Genomic DNA, 21,335 nt, shown 5'->3' with positions numbered 1-21,335 from the left:
AGGTCTTTTTCTGAAGTTTTGTCTTGTTCTTTCATTTGGAACAAATTTTTATATTTCCTCATTTTGCTTAACTCTGTGTTTGTTTCTATGCAGGAGGCAAAACACCTAGCTCTCATGACTCCACTCATAGGTGGAAATTAGTATATTGAGAAGGAGATCTGATCGGTGGTTACCAGGGAAAAGGGGGGGTGGGGGGAGGGTATGGAGGGGGAAGTGGTGTACCCACAACATGACTAACAAAAATGTACAACTGAAATCTCACAAGGTTGTAATCTATCATAACATTAATAAAAAAAAAAAAAAACAAAACAAAACACCTAGCTCTCTCAGTCTTCAAGGAGTGGGCTTGTATAGGTGATGAACCTTATCCTTCAACCTTGCCCTAGTTTTTGGTTGTCTCTCATACCTTTGTGATTTGTCTCAACAGCCTGATTTATTCTTGATAGGTTCCCATTGTTGAGAGTTTGCCCAGACCTGTCAGTGTTCCAAGGGGAGAAACCTCAGTTAGCACCTAGTTTCAGGCTGACTGAAAGCCAGACCCTAAGGTAGCAGCTTTAAAGCATGCAAATATATACAGTCTTGTGGGGCTTCAATCCTAAACCTTGCTGGCCTCCAGATCAGGAGATCTGGAGGTGTCCACTGGGTGAGAGGTGCAAAAATTGGGTTCCAGATGAGTTTCTGGGAGGTATCCTTAAGCTGTAGTGAGACTTAACATGATGCACAAGAATACAGTCTCCCTTCTTATGTTCCCTAGAAGCACCTCTGTAGCCTCTAGATGCGTGAGAAACCTGAGGCCTGTCCCCCAGGCTGAAGCTCCAGGATAAGCAAATAGGCCTTTTTCACAGGAAGACTGGGGGGTGTGTTTCAGTCTACTAACTGCGTAGTATCCTGGTGGTGGCACCTGTCAAGAACCGTCTTTCCAATTGTTACATTCTTGTGAGGCCCAGGAAATCCAGCAACCTTGGCCACCAGGGCCAGGCAATCAAGGGTCATCCCCTGTGTGAACTGTGCAGGGCCTGCTGGCTTTACTGGGGCAGGTAGAGAACGTAGGGAGCAAGGAATGCTTGCTGGCTTCAGCCAGCTTTAGTAAAGAAGTAGGTAAATGCTATGACGTCTGGTGCTTGCCGGCTCCACCAAGGGAGTGCAGGAGTGTTGCAACCATCTGTGCTCACAGACTTTAGCAAAGGAGTAGAACAATGCCGTGACCGTTTGTCCTTGCCTGCCCTAGCCAGGGAGCGGAGAAGCACTCCATCCACCTATGCTCTGTGGTTTCAGCAAGGCAGAGAGATAGTGCCATGACTGCTCGGCCCCCTCCTACCTCAGCAAGGCAGCGGGAGGGTGCCAAGTCCAAGCCTGTCCACCTGTACTAGCTGGAGAGGTGAAGAGTACAGAAATGGCATCTGCCAGTGCCTCCGTGTCCAGAGAGAGTTTCAAGTGTCTCCTGCCCCTGCAGCAGATGTCTTAAGATTAGCAAATGAACCTTCAAAAATAATCTAGGCATTTTTCAAACTGCTGCTTTTGCGCTGGGTCCCAGGGTGAGTAAGGCTGCACATGAGCTCTTTAAAAGGAGAATCTCAGTTCCCTATAGACCTTTGAGTCCCTTGGACATCAGCCCATTTGTTTTCTAAGGTAGGCATTTTGGGAATTCATCTCTCCGGTGCAGATCCCAGGGGTTAGTGGTGCCTGATGTGGGGTACAAAACCCTCACTCCTCCAGGAGAAGAGCTGGACCAGTGAGATCCCTCCCTACTCTGTGTCAATGCACTGGGGATGAGGTTTTTGATGAGACTGTGTCTCTCCTAAACATCTCAATGTGGCCCTTTTACCCTTGGTTGTGGAGAAGCAGTTTATGTAGCTTTCAGATCTCTTTCAGGAAGAAATGATCCATATGTAGATATAGACCTGGTGTCTCTGTGGGAGGAGATAAGTTCAGGATCTTCTGACGCCACTATCTTGGACTCTTTCCAGATTGTTTTTTTGCTATTGTTATATGAGTTCTGTATATTTTTTTGTTATTAACTCATCAGATACATGATTTGCAAATACTTCCCTTCCATTCAGTAGGTTGCCTTTTCATTTTGTTGATGGTTTCCTTTGCTGTACAAAAGCTTTTTAGGTTTGACGTAGTTCCAACTTGTTGATTTTTGCTTTTGTTGCCTTTGCTTTTGGTGTCAAATCCAGAAAGTCACTGCCAAGACCAATCTCAAGGAGCTTATTGTGTATGTTTTCTTCTAGGAGTTTTATGGTTTCAGGTCTAACATTCAAGTCTTTAATCTATTTTGAGTTAGTTTTTGTGTATGGTGTTAGACAGTGGTCCAGTTTCATTCTTTTGCATGTGGCTGTCCAGTTTTCCCATCATCATTTATTGAAGAGACTGTCCTTTCCTCATTTATATTCTTGGTTCCTTTGTCATAAACCAAACGATCTTATATGCAATTTTTTGAAATGTAAACCAGATTCCTTTAACGACTTCCCTCTAAATTTAGGATATAAATCTAAACTTCTAACCCAGAGACCTATAAGGCCCTAAATACTCTGGCTGCTGCTCCATCTCTCTCCAACTTCATCTCTAGCTACTTTACATACTACTTACTACCATTCCAGCCAGACTGGTCTTCTTTCAGTTTCTTCAATTCACCAAGCTCCTAAGTCACTTTGTAGACTGCATTTGTTGGTCCTGCTTTGAGGAGTGCTCATCCCCTGTTCCATGCCCTCAATTTCTTCAGATCTCAGCATGAATTTCACTTCCTTAGTGAGATTTTCCTTAATATTCCTACACTCAAATGGAAGAAAACCAGGTTCCTCCCTGTGGAATCTCATAAGCATCCTGTGTGTTTCATTCATAGTACTCAATCACAATTTGGAATGATTTATTTGTGTACTTATTTGTTCAATGTCTACCTCCCCTAAAAGGGTGCCTAATTGCAGACACCAAGAGGGCAGAGACTGCTAAATCTCCAAGTGCCTAATACTTCATAGTTATTTAGTTATTTTCACAAATAAACAATACTTTAAGAACATTTTGTAATGCTTTTTTCTTACCAGATTGAAAAAAGTGCCTAGAGAATGCCTAAGAAACCTAAACAAAGCACAATCGCCAGAAAACTGAAAAATGTGTTAGTAATTAGAATGACATCATAAAATTTGGCAATTAAAGTAACTCAGAAATAAGTCAAGTACCTATTACATGCCAGTGTAACAGACGCTGAGGATGTAGTTGTAAATAAGACAGTAGAATATGGCCAATATGTTAAATTTTTCTAAGAACATAAAATCTCAAATACAAACTCCCAAGTCTCAAAAAATAAACATTTGTTTCCTTTAATAGACAATTCTACCGGTAGGAGAAGCTCTCTCAAATTATTTTGTTTTCAGTTGCTTACTGAAATATTAGTGAAAATTGTCAATTTAGGAGAGGAGAGAAAAAAACAATTACAGGCTTCCATGTCCAGATTACAGGTCCAGGGGACCAAGTCTTTATGTCAGAAAGTGTAATAGCAGTAGCAGCAACAACTTAGGTTTTCTTGGACAACCAAGTAAATGTCCATATAACTACTAAACTTGTCTTTTAAGTTAGTCCAAAATATGACACTGAAAGTTAACAGAATAGATGCTCTCGCTACCACTGTAAAGTAGGGGAAAATACAATAGAGTAAGGGCTGAATATGCTTTGCACCTTCAGAAAAATAATTTCACCTCTCTAGGTCACACTTTTCACAAATGTGGGATGAGAGGTTTGGACCAGATCCTCTATAAGGATCACTGTAGCTCTAGTCATATCGCACAATACAATTATATAAGGAAATAAATGTCAAACTAAAATGTTCTCTGGTACTAGAGTGATGACAAGGCAAGTGTTTTTTCCTTTAAAAATTCTCAAAATCAGGGCTCTGAATTTTAAAAATCTGGTGAAGATGTTTTGTACTCACAAACAAAAGTACGATAATTGAAATTTTACCCATTCTATCTTGAATTAAAATATTTAACATTATATTTCCAAATCAATAATGATGCTCACCGATACTGATATGTCCTCATTTTTTCTCTTAACACTGGAGTCAAACAAGACATTTCTCCCTCGTCTTTCACAGTCTTGATAAACAATCAGTCGAATTTGGCTTGGATCAAACTCTGGCAAAGGCCAACTTTAAAGAAAAATAGAGACCCATTAGCGTTACTTTAATAAATATTTCACATAAATACCTAGAAATAAAACCTATATAATAAAACCCAAGGTTGTATTACTGCTAAAGAATCTATAGCAGATATCTTTATAAAATACTACTATTTAGTTTAGGGCTGAAAACTTATAGCTATGTCATTTTAGATTAAAAAGTAAAAATAAAAGTTGTGGCAAGTATTACTCAGTGTATATAAAATACAGTAATCCAAGATGAATCTAAAAATAGCTAACAATAAAAATGCATAAGTACATTTAATATAATGAAAATACAAATTGATTTTATAGTATGGACCCAGATGGCATAAAGTTAATGTCTATTTTTAAATAGTTTTGTTACTGTTTCTTTAACATAGAAATGTAAAAACAGAAACGGCTTTCAGTTTAAATAACAGCAGCTAAATATTTATAAACCAGTAACAAGTGAAAAAGTAACAAACGTCCAAATGTAGTGGGAATTCTCATATATACTGATGTTGAGTAAAAACTGGCACAATCTCTTTAGAGAAGAGTTTTTTTAAGATACATAACTAAACAGACAAAATCTAGTAAAACTGAAGTTGACTACACCAATTCCATTACAAAAAAGTTTACTATTATACAAAAATGTTCATAGCAGCACTGTTCCTACTAGTTGAAAACTGGAAAAAATTCAAATGTTCATCAATAATAGAAAGGGTAAACATATTATGGTTTATTCAGATAACAAAACACTACACAACAAACACAATGAATGAACTTCATTACAGGCAAAACTTCAGCTACAGGCAAAAGATGGATGGACACTGAGCAAAAGAAATGAGAAGACACACACTGAAACACACATACAAATAGTTACTGTATTTTCCCATTTATATAAAGGTTTAAATCAGGCAAAGTTTTATCTATGGGTGCATATTTAGTTTTTAAAACTATAAGGAAAACAAAGGAAGTGATGGCTTCAAAAGTTTGGAGTAAGGTTGAAGGTGGTGGAGGTGTAACCAAGAAGGGATTTACCAGGTAAACTGGGGCACTGACTATGTTCAATTTTTTGACTGGATAGTGCTTACATAAATATTTACTTTACAGTACAACTACAACAACAAAAGCCACTGCATTTGTTTTATATATTTTTATATATGCATTATATTTCACAATTAAGAAGATTAATGGAGTGAGTGAGATGTGGAGGAGAGGGAAAGAGACAAAAGAACAAAACGTATGGTGGAGATACTAGTCTGGTACACAACACACTACAACTGATAGGACAGTTGCTAAGAAACAGGAGAACTGCCATTCCAGGAGCTGTTTGTCATTAGTTACATCAGGCTGAATGGTCAATTCCTCACAATTCATCAGTCACAGCTTTTGATTGGGTTCTTTCATTTCCTTATGAGAACCTTAGCCCTAACCCCATCATGCATGTTAAACAACCCATTAACTGGCAACATAAAATATCTTCATGCCAAACTCTTGACAGTAAATACAATTTTAGCTTTCTCCTGTCTAATCTCTAGCAAATGTATGTGTGTAAGGAACTGATGAAAGACTTACCCTAGACATTCAAGCTAAACCAGAGATTCATCCTTAGAGCTGAATGATTTGCATGCTACTGAAGTGCTTTTAGTAAACTGAGCTTTGATATTACACAAAGGAAACTGTAAGACAGAGCGAGGTAGAGTGAAAATCAGGAAAGAGGTCTCACAAAAACCAAGAAAGAACAGCATTTTAGAGAGGAAGAAAAAACGCCATGGCAGTCACTAAGAAGCATCCACTAGCTTTAGAAACAAAGAAGTCATTGATGACCGTGGCAAGAACAGTTCTAAAGAGTAAAGAGTACAGGGGTCAAACTGCAGAGGACTGAGGAGTGAACGGGAACAGAGAAAATAGTAAATTAAGAAAACTGTCAAGGAAAGAGAGAAAGAAAAGGAATCATGAAATAGAGTGAGAGTTATTTTGTTATTAAAAAAAGCACAACTGAACATGTTTACATACTGATCTCAAAGAATGTGAAGTGGAAGGGAGATGGTGGCTGATAAAAGCAAGGCCTCTGAGGATGTGAAGGAGGATACAGTATAGAATACAGGTTAAGGCATCAGCCTCAAACAGAAGAAAGGATAAACCCTGCACGAGCATGGAAAGAAAGGAGACAAAGACAAACATGAGTATAGAAAGATTTGTAGATATGATGGTACAATGTTGAGAGAATTCATGTTTAAGAGCCCTATTTTCTTTGTAAAGTAGGTGAAGGGAAATAAAGGAAAGGTTCTAAAATGTGGGAATAGTAGAGAGCGAAAAAGAGTCAAGGTAGAGGCCAGCCTGGTGGCTTAGTGGTTGAGTTCTCGCGCTCCACTTCAGCGGCCCAGGGTTCGAAGCTTCGGGTCCTGGGTGTGGACCCAGCACCGCTTGTCGGGCCGCTCTGTGGCGGCATCTCACACAAAGTAGAGGAAGACTGGCACAGATGTTAACTCGGCGACAAAAGAGGAAGATTGGCAACAGATGTTAGCTTGCGACCAATCTTCCCCACACACAAAAAAAAACAGTCAAGGTAAAAATTTTGATAGGTAAGATGGGAAAAAGAGTAAGATAACAATAGAGTCAGAAACAACGTAGCCTTATATTTAAACAGAAATCTTGTGTGAAGTCATTTTGGTCTTACAACACAAGTCCCTAGAGTCACTAATTATTCAAAAAAAAAAGCTAGTCGTAAGTTATCCGGGAAGACATCTGTGCTTCTGCAGAGTATATCCCTGACATGGAGAGTGTTTACTGATAAAGCCTTGATTCCCTTTACCTTATAATGGAAGGAAAATGTGAAGTCTGAAATTTATAGACACACAAAATTGACTCAATAGATTTGTTACCAAAAACTTGCCTGACAAATTAATTCTATCTTAAATATGCTAGGAGAACATGATATTAAACAACAAACAAGAACCCCAAAGGGATTCCTTTAATATGCAAATAATTTTGAATCGTTAATAGTCACCCTAAATTTATTCATTTTCAAATGAAAGAAGTGAAAGAGAAGCAGAAATGACCTAGCTAAATTCATTGTTCTGCTTAGTGCTGGCTGCTCTCTTCCCTTCCTTTCACTCCCATCTCTATCTTTCACTGGTATCACTTCTGCTCAGCACTCAAAGGGTTTGGAATGATCGTTTATTATACTAGAACCTAAGTCTTCTGAGATCTAATCCACCACGCTTTCCACTTTGCCTCTTTTTATCAAAATTTAACTGAAGACATAACTAAGCCAAATCATTAATAGCGGTAAGCACATCATCACCATTCACAAAAATTATCTATATACTATAGCAAAACTTTGCTCAGTATTAAGCTATTGTGTTGAGGATAATATTAATTTAAACTTTAGTAAGAAAATTACTCAGTGATGAGCCACAAACTATTTTAAGACTCTACACAGATGTTATTTATAGTTTATGTCAGCTTATCTGCTCTGCATATTTTTTATCTGACACCTTCAAAGAATGCTAATAGAAAATAAACATGCTGGAATAGACACTTGCCTTTACAAACTGACAATGCACCTCAGAAAACCATATGAATTCCTATAACACGTTACTAGCTACTAAATTAGGGCTAAATCTCGCATGCTCAATGAGAGCAAGATGGCTTCCAAGGAGGCAAATTTTGCTTGGCGGGGGGAGGGGAGGAAGAGACAAAAAACCTTAGATATTACAATGAGTGTAGCCCTCAAAGAACCACAATACATAGGCAAATACACAGTATATCTACGGTATTAAAATTTCATGGGGGGGCTGGTTAAGGGGAAAAAAACGTCAAAGAAAAGGCTCCTTAGGGGGACAGTAATGTTAAAAAAAAAAAAAAGGTTGAGAAACACCAGGATAAACGCTAGTTTTTGTATCTCTACACATTAACGATTGTCATGCTTAAAGAAAACATCTAAAGGGGCCGGCCCTGTGGCTGAGTGGTTAAGTTCCCGCGCTCCACTTCTGCGGCCCAGGGTTTCGACGGTTTGAATCCTGGGTGCTGACATGGCACTGCTCATCAGGCCATGCTGAGGCAGCATCCCAAATGCCACAACTACAAGGACCCACAATTAAAAATACACAACTATGTACTGGGGGGCTTTGGGGAGAAAAAGGAAAAATAAAATCTTAAAAACAAAAAAAATTAAAAAAAGAAAACATCTAAATAATTCACCTTTTTTTTTTCATTTGACCAACTCTTCTGCCTCATCCATCATCCTAAAATACGATTTCATGCACTTGTAGATAAATATCAACTGGTCTCTTCTCTTTTTCTACACCTATTTCCAAGTGATCATCCATACATTTTCACTTCTACTTAGCATCAAAGGGTCTGGGATAATCTCTCTTATACAGCATTCTTATCAAACTTGAAGATTTTAAGTTCATTCATTCAATAATTATATGTATAGTGCCTACTATGTACCTGGTACTATGTTAGCTCTTCTTTCCTGAGCCTTGTCCATCATTGCTGTCTCACTGAAATGGAAATATGCAAGATGATGCAGATTAGCTCTGAGAAACTACTAACACCCTATACTCTTGCAAGAAATGGAGAGAGAGGGCAGCCAAGTTTCAAAATCTATGTATGTAGAATTACAGAAACTGCCCCCAGTCTCAGAAAACATTTTGAGTTTGGTGAAGGATGAATTATGGGAAGGAAGGGAAGGATGGGGGGAGAAAAAGAAGGAGAAAGGGAGGGAGAGAGAAAGGGAAGAATGCTAAATTAGGCTACAAGAGACAAGCAAAAAGCTTTCCCAACATACCAACATACCAAGAACTGGTCACCATCAGATCAGAGCCAAAAGCACCATATTCAATTGGAGAAATATTTTCTGTACATGGGGAAAGTGATCTGAGTTGTTGGGTTTTGTTTGTTTAAGATTGGCACCTGAGCTAACATCTGTTGCCAACCTTTTCTTCTTCTTCTCCCCAAAACCCCCAGTACACAGCTGTATATTCTAGTTGCAGATCCTTCTAGTTGTGCTACGTGGGATGCCGCCTCAGCATGGCCTGATTAGTGATGCCATGTCCACGCCCAGGATCCGAACCGGAGAAACCCTGGGCCGCCGAAGCAGAGTGTGCGAACTTAACTACTCCGCCACAGGATTGGCCCAATCTGAGTTTGTTAAAAACCTGGAGACAAATTTTGCCTTAGAGAAATCTGCTGCAAACTAGCCAACATTCAAATATGTCTCACGAAAGTAAAATATCTAAGTCTTAGAATGCTTTTTTACTTTACAAACATTTTGGTTTTGGGTCACACAACGCAGAAATAATATTCACCATTCCCTCTGTAAAACATACTAACCAGCAAAGAACTGGCAAATGAATGCACATTTATGTTTTAAGCTAAAAATAAAATGATACACAAGATGTATAATTCTTTAAATTCCTCACTTCAATTAACTTTTTCCATTAATCTGGGAGTCCCAACTGTATCAGATGAGAGCTTATTTTCCTTTTGATATATTTACTGTGCATTAAAAAAAATAAAAATTGTGAGCATGTAGTCTATAACAGCAATCCCCAATCATTTCTAGTAAAAGGAGATCTTTTTAATGTTTAAGAAAACTAGTATCCAGTACCTGAGAAAATATGATTGAAAGCTACTATGAATTCAATATAGTATTAATCAAAAGAACATCTATATGCATGCGAAGAACAGAACTACATATGCATCAGACACTTACTCAGTTTATAGATAGTACTCAATATTTTTGTAGAGTCAAGGACCCAAGTCACTAACTCCCCAACTCAGGGGTTGAAAGACCTAAGGTCAGGATATATACAAAAATAGAAGAATCATATACATAAAATTATAGGAATCACAAAATACATGTAAAAATTACAGGGCAGAAAGTTTTAAAAGTATGTAAAATAAGAAAAAATACAAATCACTATTCAGAATATCACTGCACTTCTACTAGGAGTCACACATCAAAGCAGTGCTTAAAAAAAGTTTTCTTAAGCAGGTAGGATCATCAGCGACAAGGTGCCATTATTGCACCAATTTTGCTTTTCAATATAATTCAAACCGATTTTATAAACAGCGGAAATTCCTCCCAGATTGACAACTTGTTAATCATAAATTTCAGTTCATATTTTCATTTTGCTTTTCATGTTTCAGTATCTTCCTAAGTACCACAGGGAGAAGCTTGGAGAGAGACGAAATATAAGACAACTTCAATTAATTTACCGAACAAGTAAGTGAATAAATAGCTATTTCAGGAGGTACCATTTTAATATTGGAAGCCTATATGTATAGGATTTATGTATAGTAATTACTTCTCTACACAATTATAATTCTCTAACCTGACAGAAAAATAATCCCATGATTTATTTGTTAATCTCAGTTCCAAAGAACTTAGTTAGCAACTAGATGTTTTTCTTATCAGAAAAATGGTATTTTTATATAGGTTGTTTACATCCAGTTATTTTTCCCCAATTACATTTTAATAAACTAAATATTATAAAAACACTAGATAATCCTTAGTCTGTCTTTAGTCATACTAAATTCAATTATACCCAAAACAAACAAAATCCTAATGATTGTCATTTATACTTCAATGACAAGTATAGTCACCTACTGGGCTGTACTTCATCAGTACTTCCTAGCTGTACAAACACCAATGATGATTACTATCATCATTTAATCAAACTAGATAATACATGTGAAAAAATACTGTAAGATAAAAACATAAACTATTACCAGCATTAAACATCCCCAAATCCATTTATACTTATCCCATAATCTAGTATGTATTAAAAATCATATACACAAAGTAAAATTTTACATAAAGTATTTCAGAGAAGGGAAATTAATAATCTATAACATGAATTCTTGGTGAAATGGAACCTCAGTAATAGTAAAGTTCTAAACCATGAGAGGATACAAAGTATCATATCTGCTAGCATATTTACTTAGTATTTTTCAGCAACACATACACGTAATTGAAATATACTTGACCCATGTGGTTTTCAACTTTCTGACATTAATTCTATATACCTGAGAACTTAAGAAAGTACAATGGAACACTGGAAGAATGTTAAAATGAGCTAAAACAATTGAGAGAGCCAAATCCAAGTTGTTCAACTGGGTTACACATATTGAAAAAATATTTTTAAACTTTCATAGTAAGATTTATTTAAAATATAAAAACAATGTACCTTAGTCTAAATTTACTACTATTTCAAATTATTTAATTCGAGTCATAAAGTTGTGTCACATAGTTAAGATGTTCACAGAGCATCAAAAACATTACCAGATAAATTAAGGTCCATATCAAAAACACTTTAAAAATGACTGGATTATGATCAATGAGTTGAATAATACAATGTCAAGTTTTTAATTTAAATTTTACTTAGAAATATGTACATGAGATACATACACAAAAGCACACTGCTTTCCAAATATCTGTAGTGAGTGTTCCTATGTAAACATGAGAAAGAGCAGTGAATGACAGAAAGAGAATAAGAGACACATACACCAAGAACTAATATACAGTATTTATAAATTAGATATTTGAAATAATTATTACCACCTGCTTAACACATTCTCAAGAAGTCCTTCTAATTATAATATATCACCACAATTTTAATCAACTGTTCATAAAGTAAGTATATCTAAAAAATTTCAGAATTTAAATTTTTACTTCAGATATTTTAAAACAAACATATCACCAAATTTATAATTAGATTTGGGCTGATTTTGATGTTAACAACACTTGAAAATAATGAGTTAAGCCGTACTTTAGTGGCATCTCTATTTCTCTTAAGCAGTTCCACTTTTCAACATCCCTAAAAACTCCAGTTATGCACAACTACCAGCTCAGGATAATAATAGCAATGAACCATATTCATCTGAAACCACAAGACTGTCAGGTGACATACCAAGAAGTCTGAACTTAACTCAAATAAAAGCCTTTCCATGCTGCAATGCAAGAAGGCTAAATCCTAGCACCAGGACTATGGGGGACTGGGAGCCTTTAAGAAATCTATTGCCCATGACAAAATCTATTTTTACAAAAGGCTTCATTTATTCAGTCCTACTGTTTCATGAGTAACATCCAGTTCTTTTGTTTCACTGGAGTCTGAGATTTTTACAGAAGCAAATTATGACTACTTTGCAATTCCTTTATCTCTTCTACTATAAATATATGATTAAAGAAAATCAATCTAAGCATTCTGTAGACTAAGTGCTGTTCTGGCAGCCAGTGCAGACTAGGAACGCCAATTTTTTTTCAAGGGTGCTTTAACCCACTCGGGCTGGTCCTGCGCAGAGTGCTCATGCAACTACGGCTAGAACCCAAATCTTCCACAATCCCCATCTATAAGGAACTCAGGCTCATTTAATAAACAAGAAAACAGAATAGCTCCTTTCTCAACTTCCCTGTGTCCGAACTCTGCCATTTCAGACAAGCACACATACACATTCTTGGAAGCCACAGCAAGCTTGTGTTCTAGCCAGATGACAAGCAACTGGAAAACCAAGCCCTAATGATCACAGGACCCAGACTGGCCAGCATGTAAACTGGCTCACTAATCTGAACCCTGTGTTGAATTCAGATAGACAAGTCTAGCACAAAATACTACCTTTGAATTTATAAACTTCAACAAGACTACCATATTACATTATTTGGTTGGTTCATGAAATAGAGACATTTCAACTTGCTTTAAAAATGCTGTCTTTCACTGGGTTTGTATTTTAACATATATCAGCATGTTCTTCCAGAAAAACCAGAGTACATCTGTGTATTATGCAGATATGACTAATGCAGTAACAGAAATGCCTTAATACAATGGGCTATTAATCCACAACCTAAAAGACAACATGCTAAGATCAAGAATCATTCCTCACATCCAACATGACAGAAACAGAACAATGGGCTCTCAATCAGCCAAACTTGGATTGAAATACGAACTCTGTCACATACTGACTGACTGTGATCTTAGAAAAGTGCCTTAACTTTTCTAGTCCTCAGATGCCTCTTCTATATCTATAATTAGTACAGGAACAGTGTTTTACCTTTTCAACACTTAAAACAGTGTGTCACACCTATCAAGCATTAATAAACATTTGGTGAATTACTGATGTGCTACTGGAGATACCTGTCTCTTTCAAATACAATGCCTTCTTGTCCCAGTTACAAAACTTGTAACTTTATTTTAATTGTGATACCTTATAATGAATTCTAATAATTCTAGTACTTGTTGAGATATGCAAATATCTGCCACAGTGGTTCTAGCAATTTCTCCACAATTCATTAGGCAGAAACTTTTAAAATCCACCTTTCACGCATAGGGGCATGAATATATGGGAAATCTATGTACCTTTGCTCAGTTTTGGGGGGAACCTGAAATTATTCTAAAAACTAAAGTCTATTTTTAAAAAATCCATCTTTGATTGTTTAAGTTAGAAGCCTGCATACAGACACAAAAATAAACTAAATGGTTTTACAGGGCTAACAGATCTAAGGTTTCACAGCTCATTCATGATAGACCTGTGATGCAGATTTGAGTTTAATATGATCATACATAATACAAGCATGTTGACTGCAGCACTAAACGTATCAAAGGAGAAAAAAACTAGAAACAACTAAAATGCCCACCAGCAGAAGACTTCATAAATAAATTGCAGCACAATCACTTAGAGGAATACTGTGCAAACCTTTAATAGGACGAGATAGAGCAGCACACAAGATATCCAAGGTAATTATTATGTGAAGAAAAGTAAGGTTCAAAACAGTATGCATGCCATGAGAGTGGAGGCAAACAAACATATCACTATGTTTGTATGTGCCCTAAACATTTTAAAGAAAGATAAATAAACTTAATACAAAGAGACACAATTAACTCTTAAAAGAAGTGACCCTTAGGCAACAAAACTAGGAATTGGAGAAAGGAAGGAATACATTTACTTTCGCATTATGCTCTTCTATACCCTCTAATCTGGTATCAAAACTTCACATTCATTTCAATAAGCACTTCTTTGACTCCCCAGGTTTTGGATAACCTCTCCTCCAAGGAATACAAAATAGCTGGATTACCATCATAATCTTATGGCAGAACATGATCTGCTTTTCCACTGAAAAGTTTTGGGATAGAAAAGAACTAGCCAGAGAAAAGTTTGATGGCCACCAGCTCAAAAGCAGCAAAGTGCCACAAAACTAAGAAACAATGGAACAAAAAGGAAGTGTTCCAAAACAGGAAAGCCAGTAGGTGAATTAATTAGAAGTTTATTTCTCTAATGTCTACCTACTAAAGTTTCTATTCACCCAAATGCTCAAACCAAAAATCTACAAGTCACTAAGTCATTTTCATTCTATCTCCTAAATGTCTTGAGTCAGACCACCACCACAACCACATTGTCACCATCCTAGTCTGAGCTACCACAATATCTCACTGCTTAAATTAGTCTCCCAGTCTCTCCTCCTGCTTTCCTCCAATTTATTCTCCACAATGTAGCCAAAGTGCGAAAACCTCAATATGTTTATCACCTACTTAAAAATCCCTGGCTAATACCTCATTGCTCTCAGGTTAAAGTTCTAACTTTTCAATAGACTTGGCCTTCGCCTATTCTCTCTTCTCACCCTCTGCCCATATTCACTCCAATCAGTTCTTTAAATGCAAAGTTTTTACTTCCAGCTATCTTTACTGTGTTTTTAATCTGGTCTGGCACACTCTTTTCTGTCCTTCCCCTATTTGCCTGGTTCATTTTTCAGGTCTCAACTTACTTGTTACTTCCCACAAGAAACCTTCCTGATCACTATGATCTCCCACCCTACAACTGGAATAGGTTCCCTTGCCCATTTGCCTCCAGAGCATCTCTCTTTCCCCAAATAGAGCCCTAAATTGACACTCTGTACATCTTCCATCCCGTTGCTTAACCGACTACTGTCGTAAATGTCTGTTTATTGTCTCTATTTCTACAGGACCATAAGCCCTGTGAGGATGGGACCACACTTCTCTTGTGCACAGCTGTATTTCAGTGTCTAGCACCATGGCTGATATTTAGCTGTCTGTCAATAAGTCAATAATACTTTCTAACCTTGAGATGAGTTTAATGTTAACAAAACACTAAATGGGATTTTAGTGGGTTTTCTTATGAAAATGAAATAAAAATATTTCTTTTAGTACCTACTTGCTCATACTTAGGAGTACGGCGTTCAGTATTCCCCCCCAACCCTTTGTCCTCAAAAAGAATAATCATTCAAAACATAATATAAACTGATTATACAATCCTCTTTTCTCTCTTCCTCCAAGATTGTGGGGAGGGTCCAAGTCATAAACATGAGGGAGATTTTAATGGGAAGCTATCAAAACACTTAACTTTAAAATTCTCCTTTCTTAACTTTCCTCTCAGTGCTGACCAAATTTAAATGCATAAATCTTTATGAAAGAGTATTTACAATGTTTAGAGTTCATGGAAGCTGGCCTCCAAACTTTATTAGTTTTGGACATCATTTAAGCTCCTTAAATTCTATTTGCTCACCCACAAAATGGTTAATGAAATTTCTCTCCTCTACCAACTTCAAGCACAGACTTGTTGGGAGAATTAAGTTAACATACATGAAAGAAATTTGTAAACTACTATTTCTGGCTTTGTCTACTTAGGGACAAGGCATTCATTCTACAAGAAAGCTGGGAAACCAGCATGAATAAAGCCAGATGACAGTGCAGAAAGGAGTTAATATGGCAGGCCTAAGACTGCAATCCTTGGAAAGGCCTACTTGCAAGACTGGCTTTTGGCTGGCATGTGGGAACTGAACTGGACCTTACATTGATATGAAACTTTCCCCAAGTGATAAGTGTGGCTTCCTATGACTAAATAGTACAATGTGGTTTATGCTGAAGATCAGCTTTTCTTCTGGGAGTCTGGATTTTGGTACATGCTAAGCAGAGGTACCTACATGATCAGTCCCCAATAAAAACCTTGAGCACTACCTGACCAGTCCCCCAAAATAGCACATCATTGCTGGAGGATTTAAACACATCCTATGTGACTCCATTGGGAAAGGACACTTGGAAGTTTGAACCTGGTTTCCCCTGGATCTTGCTCCATGGCGCCTTTTCCTTCGCTGATTTGTATAAACTTTGTATCCTTTCACTGTAGTAAGTTTTAGCTCTGAGTATGACTATATGCTGACTCCTCTGAGTTCTTATGGTGAATTACCAAACCTGGGGGTGGTGTCGGGGCCCCCCACCACAATAATGAAAAAGTGTTCACAGAGTTAAGTACTATGTCTATCTGGCTGGAATGGGGATAGAGCTTGCAGTATAAAAAGAGAAGTAGTCCTCCTTTGCTCAGAGTCATTAAAACACAAGGGGCTGGCCCTGTGGCATAGTGGTTAAGTTCAGCATGCTCCACTTCAGCAGCCTGGATTCACAGGTTTGGATCCCGGGTGCAGATATATACCACTTCCCAGCCATGCTGTGGTGGCAACCCACATATAAAGTGGAGGAAGACTGGCATGGATGTTAGCTCAGGGCTAATATTCCTCAAGCAAAACAAAGATGAAGACTGGCAACAGATGTTAGCTTAGGGCTAATCTTCCTCAGCAAAAAAATATTTGTTCAGTTGTAGAATAAACAACTTTTTTCACTCTACCCTGTCCCTCCAGTAACTCAAGTCCCCTAGTTCATTAGTTCTAGTGCAGATGCCTTCTGGTTGAGCTACACTCTGCAGCCTGACACTTCAACACTCCCTTTACCATCACCCTAATTTCCTCAGATCCCCTACCTTCTAGATATACTCTTGGCCATTTTCCAATCCTGAATTCCCACCCTCACCACATCCTTCCCTCTGACTCCATAATCTTTCTTTCTCAACTAAAGAGCCTTGCTATAGGAAAACAGAAACATTGTATAGTAGCCTCCTAATGAACCACTGCTGTTACTTGGCACAGCTTTAATTTATTTCTTACTCATTATCTAGCAAATGCCCCCCCCATTTAGCCCTATCATTGTTATCAAACACTATATTAAGGCTTCATCTTATATCCTGAAATCTCTACAGCCAATTCATATTGAAAACTAAACTAAGACTACCTTAGTTAAGGCAGATACACAGTGACACCAGTCTGGGTTTGAGTCTTACTTCTTAGGCAAATTGTTTTCCCTTTCTGGGGTCAGAATCCCTGAAAGACCACTTCCAATTCTGAATTTATGATTGGTATACACTGCCCTCTGATTTCCTGTCAAACTAGACTTTTTCTTCACAGTGCAATGTATAGGTTAGACCACTATCCTATATTTTAGGAGTATAAATTTACAGAGTAAGCTTCATATTTTTAACCAGGCACTTAAATATGAGATAGTTTTAGGATGCTTAATATAAACGTAGACATCTTAAATACATAAATTCACATAAACACACTTTACAGGAAGGAGCACAGCACAGTAATTAAGTGGTTTTAAAAGCAGAGAGACCAAAGTACAAGTCCCAGTTCTATCATTTATTAGACTTATTGCTAAATGTTACAATTATTAATGTAAATAACACTTATTTCATACAACTGTTCCAAGGATTTAGAGGAGCTTAATATGTATGAAGCATTTAGCACAATGCATAGCATAATATAAATATACAATAAAAGGTAGCTATTAATTGATTAATTGCATTTAACTCACTGATCACAACTACATTAGAGACCTATTTTGCACCAGGCACGAAACGAAGCTTAAGATACAAAAATACACTTGTTTATTCTATGCTACAGAAATATTAGCATTGCAAATATGTATTTTTATTATTATTATAATACATAAAAGTCAAAAAAGGCTTTTGTAGAGGTAAAAACAGCCATCCCAGCCCTGGAAGAGCCTATAATCTAATTAAGATGACAGGATATGTGCCAAAATATTAATTGTTATATGATGGAGTATTATAAGATATATCCTAAATTCTTTATAAGTTTCTATACCTAAGGAGGCACTGTGATACGGGGAGATGCACAGTACTGACTAGAACTTACAAGATGAGAGTAAAGTATAAGCAGCAAGTTCACAGGCTGACTAAACCCAAGGGTTGTGTATAGATTTGGAAAATAAGGATGGAAAGGTAGAATTCACCCACTGAAATCCTCAGACATAAGAATTCTAAAACTTTCAGATATGAGCCCCAAAAAAACTCAAACAACAGAAAGAAAAACCCAGGAACATCACATATTCTTAGCAAGGAAGTAGCACAATATAGGTGCCGTTAAAAATGTAACAGAGAGAACCAGCCTGAAACTACCAAGACTGGGCCTAGGATGATAGTAAAGGCAATGGTGAAGAAAGTATCTGAGAAAGCAAGAATCAAAAAGACTTAGTAAATAATTAAATGTGGTACTAGGGCAGTGCTAACTATTCCTCAAAATAACCTACTGGCAGACATAAGCAGCCTAAAAAATTTGATTTTGTAATTACCCTAAGGCACTGGAGGGACGTCACAATCAAACATGTCCCAAAAAAAGCTAAAATGTGTGTCTGGATGTACCTCTGCTGGAAAGTCAGGCATAAAGACATAATTTTGAAAATCAGAAGCACAGAGCTGACAGCTTCTACAATAAAATCTATTTTTTTCTTTCTCCTTGTTTTTGTCTCCAATTCTAAAATGATCTCCAAATTAACAGATTTTCATCTACTTTTAGGTTGAGAAAATCTCAGCATTCTTGAAGACAAGAAAACTCAACAAAGTATGCAGATAACTTAGTAGCGTCCCTTTTTTAGCTAGTAGCCAATACATTTAACTCCTAAGTTACAGAAGAAATAGAAGTAGTTTTAAAACCAGCCTGCTGGTATTTTATGTATATATAATAATCAACCTGTAGGCCACTGTTTTGAAGGGTCTTTTAATTGACCAGATGCTTCTGGACTTATGAGAATCAAGAGGCTATCTGAAAGAAAGCAAACATCACTCATCATGTTAAAGTCTTTTGAATCCTCAAAAAGGAAAAATTAAAAGGTTTCATTTTTCAACATCAGCCTAAAGTTAATATTTGAAAATTGGGATGTTGTCTAAAATAAAGAAATAGGTTTTAGAGAAGTCTTTGTGCTATGGGTTATTCAGAGAAGGCTTCACGAATAAGAACTAAAATAAGTTAACTTAAAATCACACTGGTGATTCTACAGGCACATAAAATCAACGCAAAAGACTGGAAAATCATGCATCATTTCAATGACACCAATTCCATCAGGTTATTAATCCTTCTCCAAATAATTTTTTAGCTAATAGTTTAAATTGCTAACAATTCTCAAAATAACCTCTAAACCACAAAAAATATAAATATTTCTAGTGCCTATCACTTCCACTTCTTACAACAATCCTAAAGTCCAAGCCCTCAATGTATTATACGTACATAGAGCCTTTTTTTTAACTTCAGGATCTCCCATTCCAACTCATTCCAGGCTCACCTTCTAGGAATATAATACTTCATCAGGTCATTCCATTAGTGCAAAACTATCAATGGCTATTTTCTTTCATATGAATGCTCACAAATTTTCTAAGGTAACCATTCCTCCGTCATCCTTAAATTCACCTATAACAGCACCCAACCACATCACCTCCTCCCCTTTTACCTTAAAGGGAAAGGTGTTCCTCTCCCTCTCTACGTCTACAGAGTTGATCTCCTCCTTTCTGGACTCTTACTCATTCTTGTCTGTTTCTTATAACTCTGATTTGTTTCTTCCACCCATTTATCTTTAAAACACTCGATATTATTACCACATTTCCTTTCCTTCTAAAACAAACTTAAAAAAATTACCTAAGCACAGCCTCTTAGTGCCCCATAAACCTGTCACAACAGGTCACAAGTGACCCTGTCACCTCCTTGCACTCTATTCCCTCATACCCTTATCCAGTTTCCAACACATTACCATTTCCTGGCTATCTTTCTGAATTCAGATATAGTAGGGTTCGGAGGCCAGGTCTACGTGTTTTTAAAAACCTTCATACATACAACAGAAGACTACTCAGCTTCAAAAATAAACTACTGAATATACAATGGAGAAAGGACAATCTCTTCAATAAATAGTGTTGGGAAAAGAGCTACATGCAAAAGAATGAAACTGGACCACTATCTTATACCAAATAGAAAAACAGATTTAAAATGGATTAAAGACTTGAAGCTAGGACCTGAAACCATAAAACTCCTAAAAGAAAACACAGGCAGTCAGCTCTCCGACATAGGTCTTTAGCAATATTTTTTTGGACCAGTCTCCTCCAGCAAGGACAACAAATGCAAAAATAAACAAACAGGACTACATTAAATTAAAAAGCTTTTGCACAGTGAAGCAAACCATCAACAAAATAAAATGGCAACCTACTGAATGGGAGAAGATATTTGCAAATCATATACCCGATAAGGAGTTAATATCCAAAATACACAAAGAACTTACACAATTTAATATCAAAAAACAATCTGATTAAAAAATGGGCAGAGGAATTGAATAGATTTTTTTTCCAAAGACGACATACAGATGGTCAACAGGCACATGAAAACATGCTCAACATCACTGATCATCAGGGAAATGCAAATCAAAACCACAATGACATACCACCTCATATCTGTTAGAATGGCTATTATCAAAAAGACAAAAAATAACAAGTCTTGGTGAGGCTGTAGAGAAAAGCGAAACCTGGTGCAGTGTTGGTGGGAATATAAATTAGTACAGCCACTACAGAAAACAGTGTGGAGGTTCCTCAAAAAATTAAAAATAGAACTACCATACAATCCAGCAATTCTGCTTCTGGGAGTTTATCCAAAGAAAACAAAAACACTAATTCAAAGAGATATATGCACCTCTGTGTTCACGGCAGCATTATTTACAATAGCTAAGATACGGAAGCAACTTAAGTGGCCATCAAGAGATGAATGGATAAAAAAGATGTGGTACAGGGGCCGGCCCGTGTAGTGGTTAAGTTCTTGCCCTCCACTTCAGCAGCCCAGGGTTCACCAGTTTGGATCCTGGGCGCGGACTTAGCATTGCTCATCAAACCATGCTATGGTGGCATCCCACATAGAGGAACTAGAAGGACTTACAACTAGGATACATAACTAGGTACTGGGGCTTGCAGAAGGAAAAAAAAAGAGGAAGATTGGCAACAGATGTTAGCTCAGGGCCAATCTTCCTCACCAAAAACAAAAACAAGCAAGCAAAAAAATGTAGCATATACATATA

General features: G+C 37.0%; 1 protein-coding gene across 2 annotated transcripts in view; it reads right to left on the bottom strand.

Moving 5' to 3' along the window:
* Nucleotides 1-21,335, bottom strand: part of FNIP1 (folliculin interacting protein 1) — a 129,660-nt gene that overhangs the window by 82,105 nt on the left and 26,220 nt on the right. For both annotated transcript variants that reach the window (XM_046668275.1, XM_046668276.1), the window contains exon 2: nucleotides 4,018-4,144. In XM_046668275.1, the coding sequence (XP_046524231.1) occupies nucleotides 4,018-4,144 (127 nt within the window). The remainder of the gene's footprint in view (nucleotides 1-4,017; nucleotides 4,145-21,335) is intronic.

Source organism: Equus quagga, chromosome 7 (assembly GCF_021613505.1).
Source record: "Equus quagga isolate Etosha38 chromosome 7, UCLA_HA_Equagga_1.0, whole genome shotgun sequence".
NCBI lineage: Eukaryota > Metazoa > Chordata > Mammalia > Perissodactyla > Equidae > Equus > Equus quagga.
Note: the sequence above shows the minus strand (reverse complement) of the source record. Positions and strands in the feature narration are given on the sequence as shown.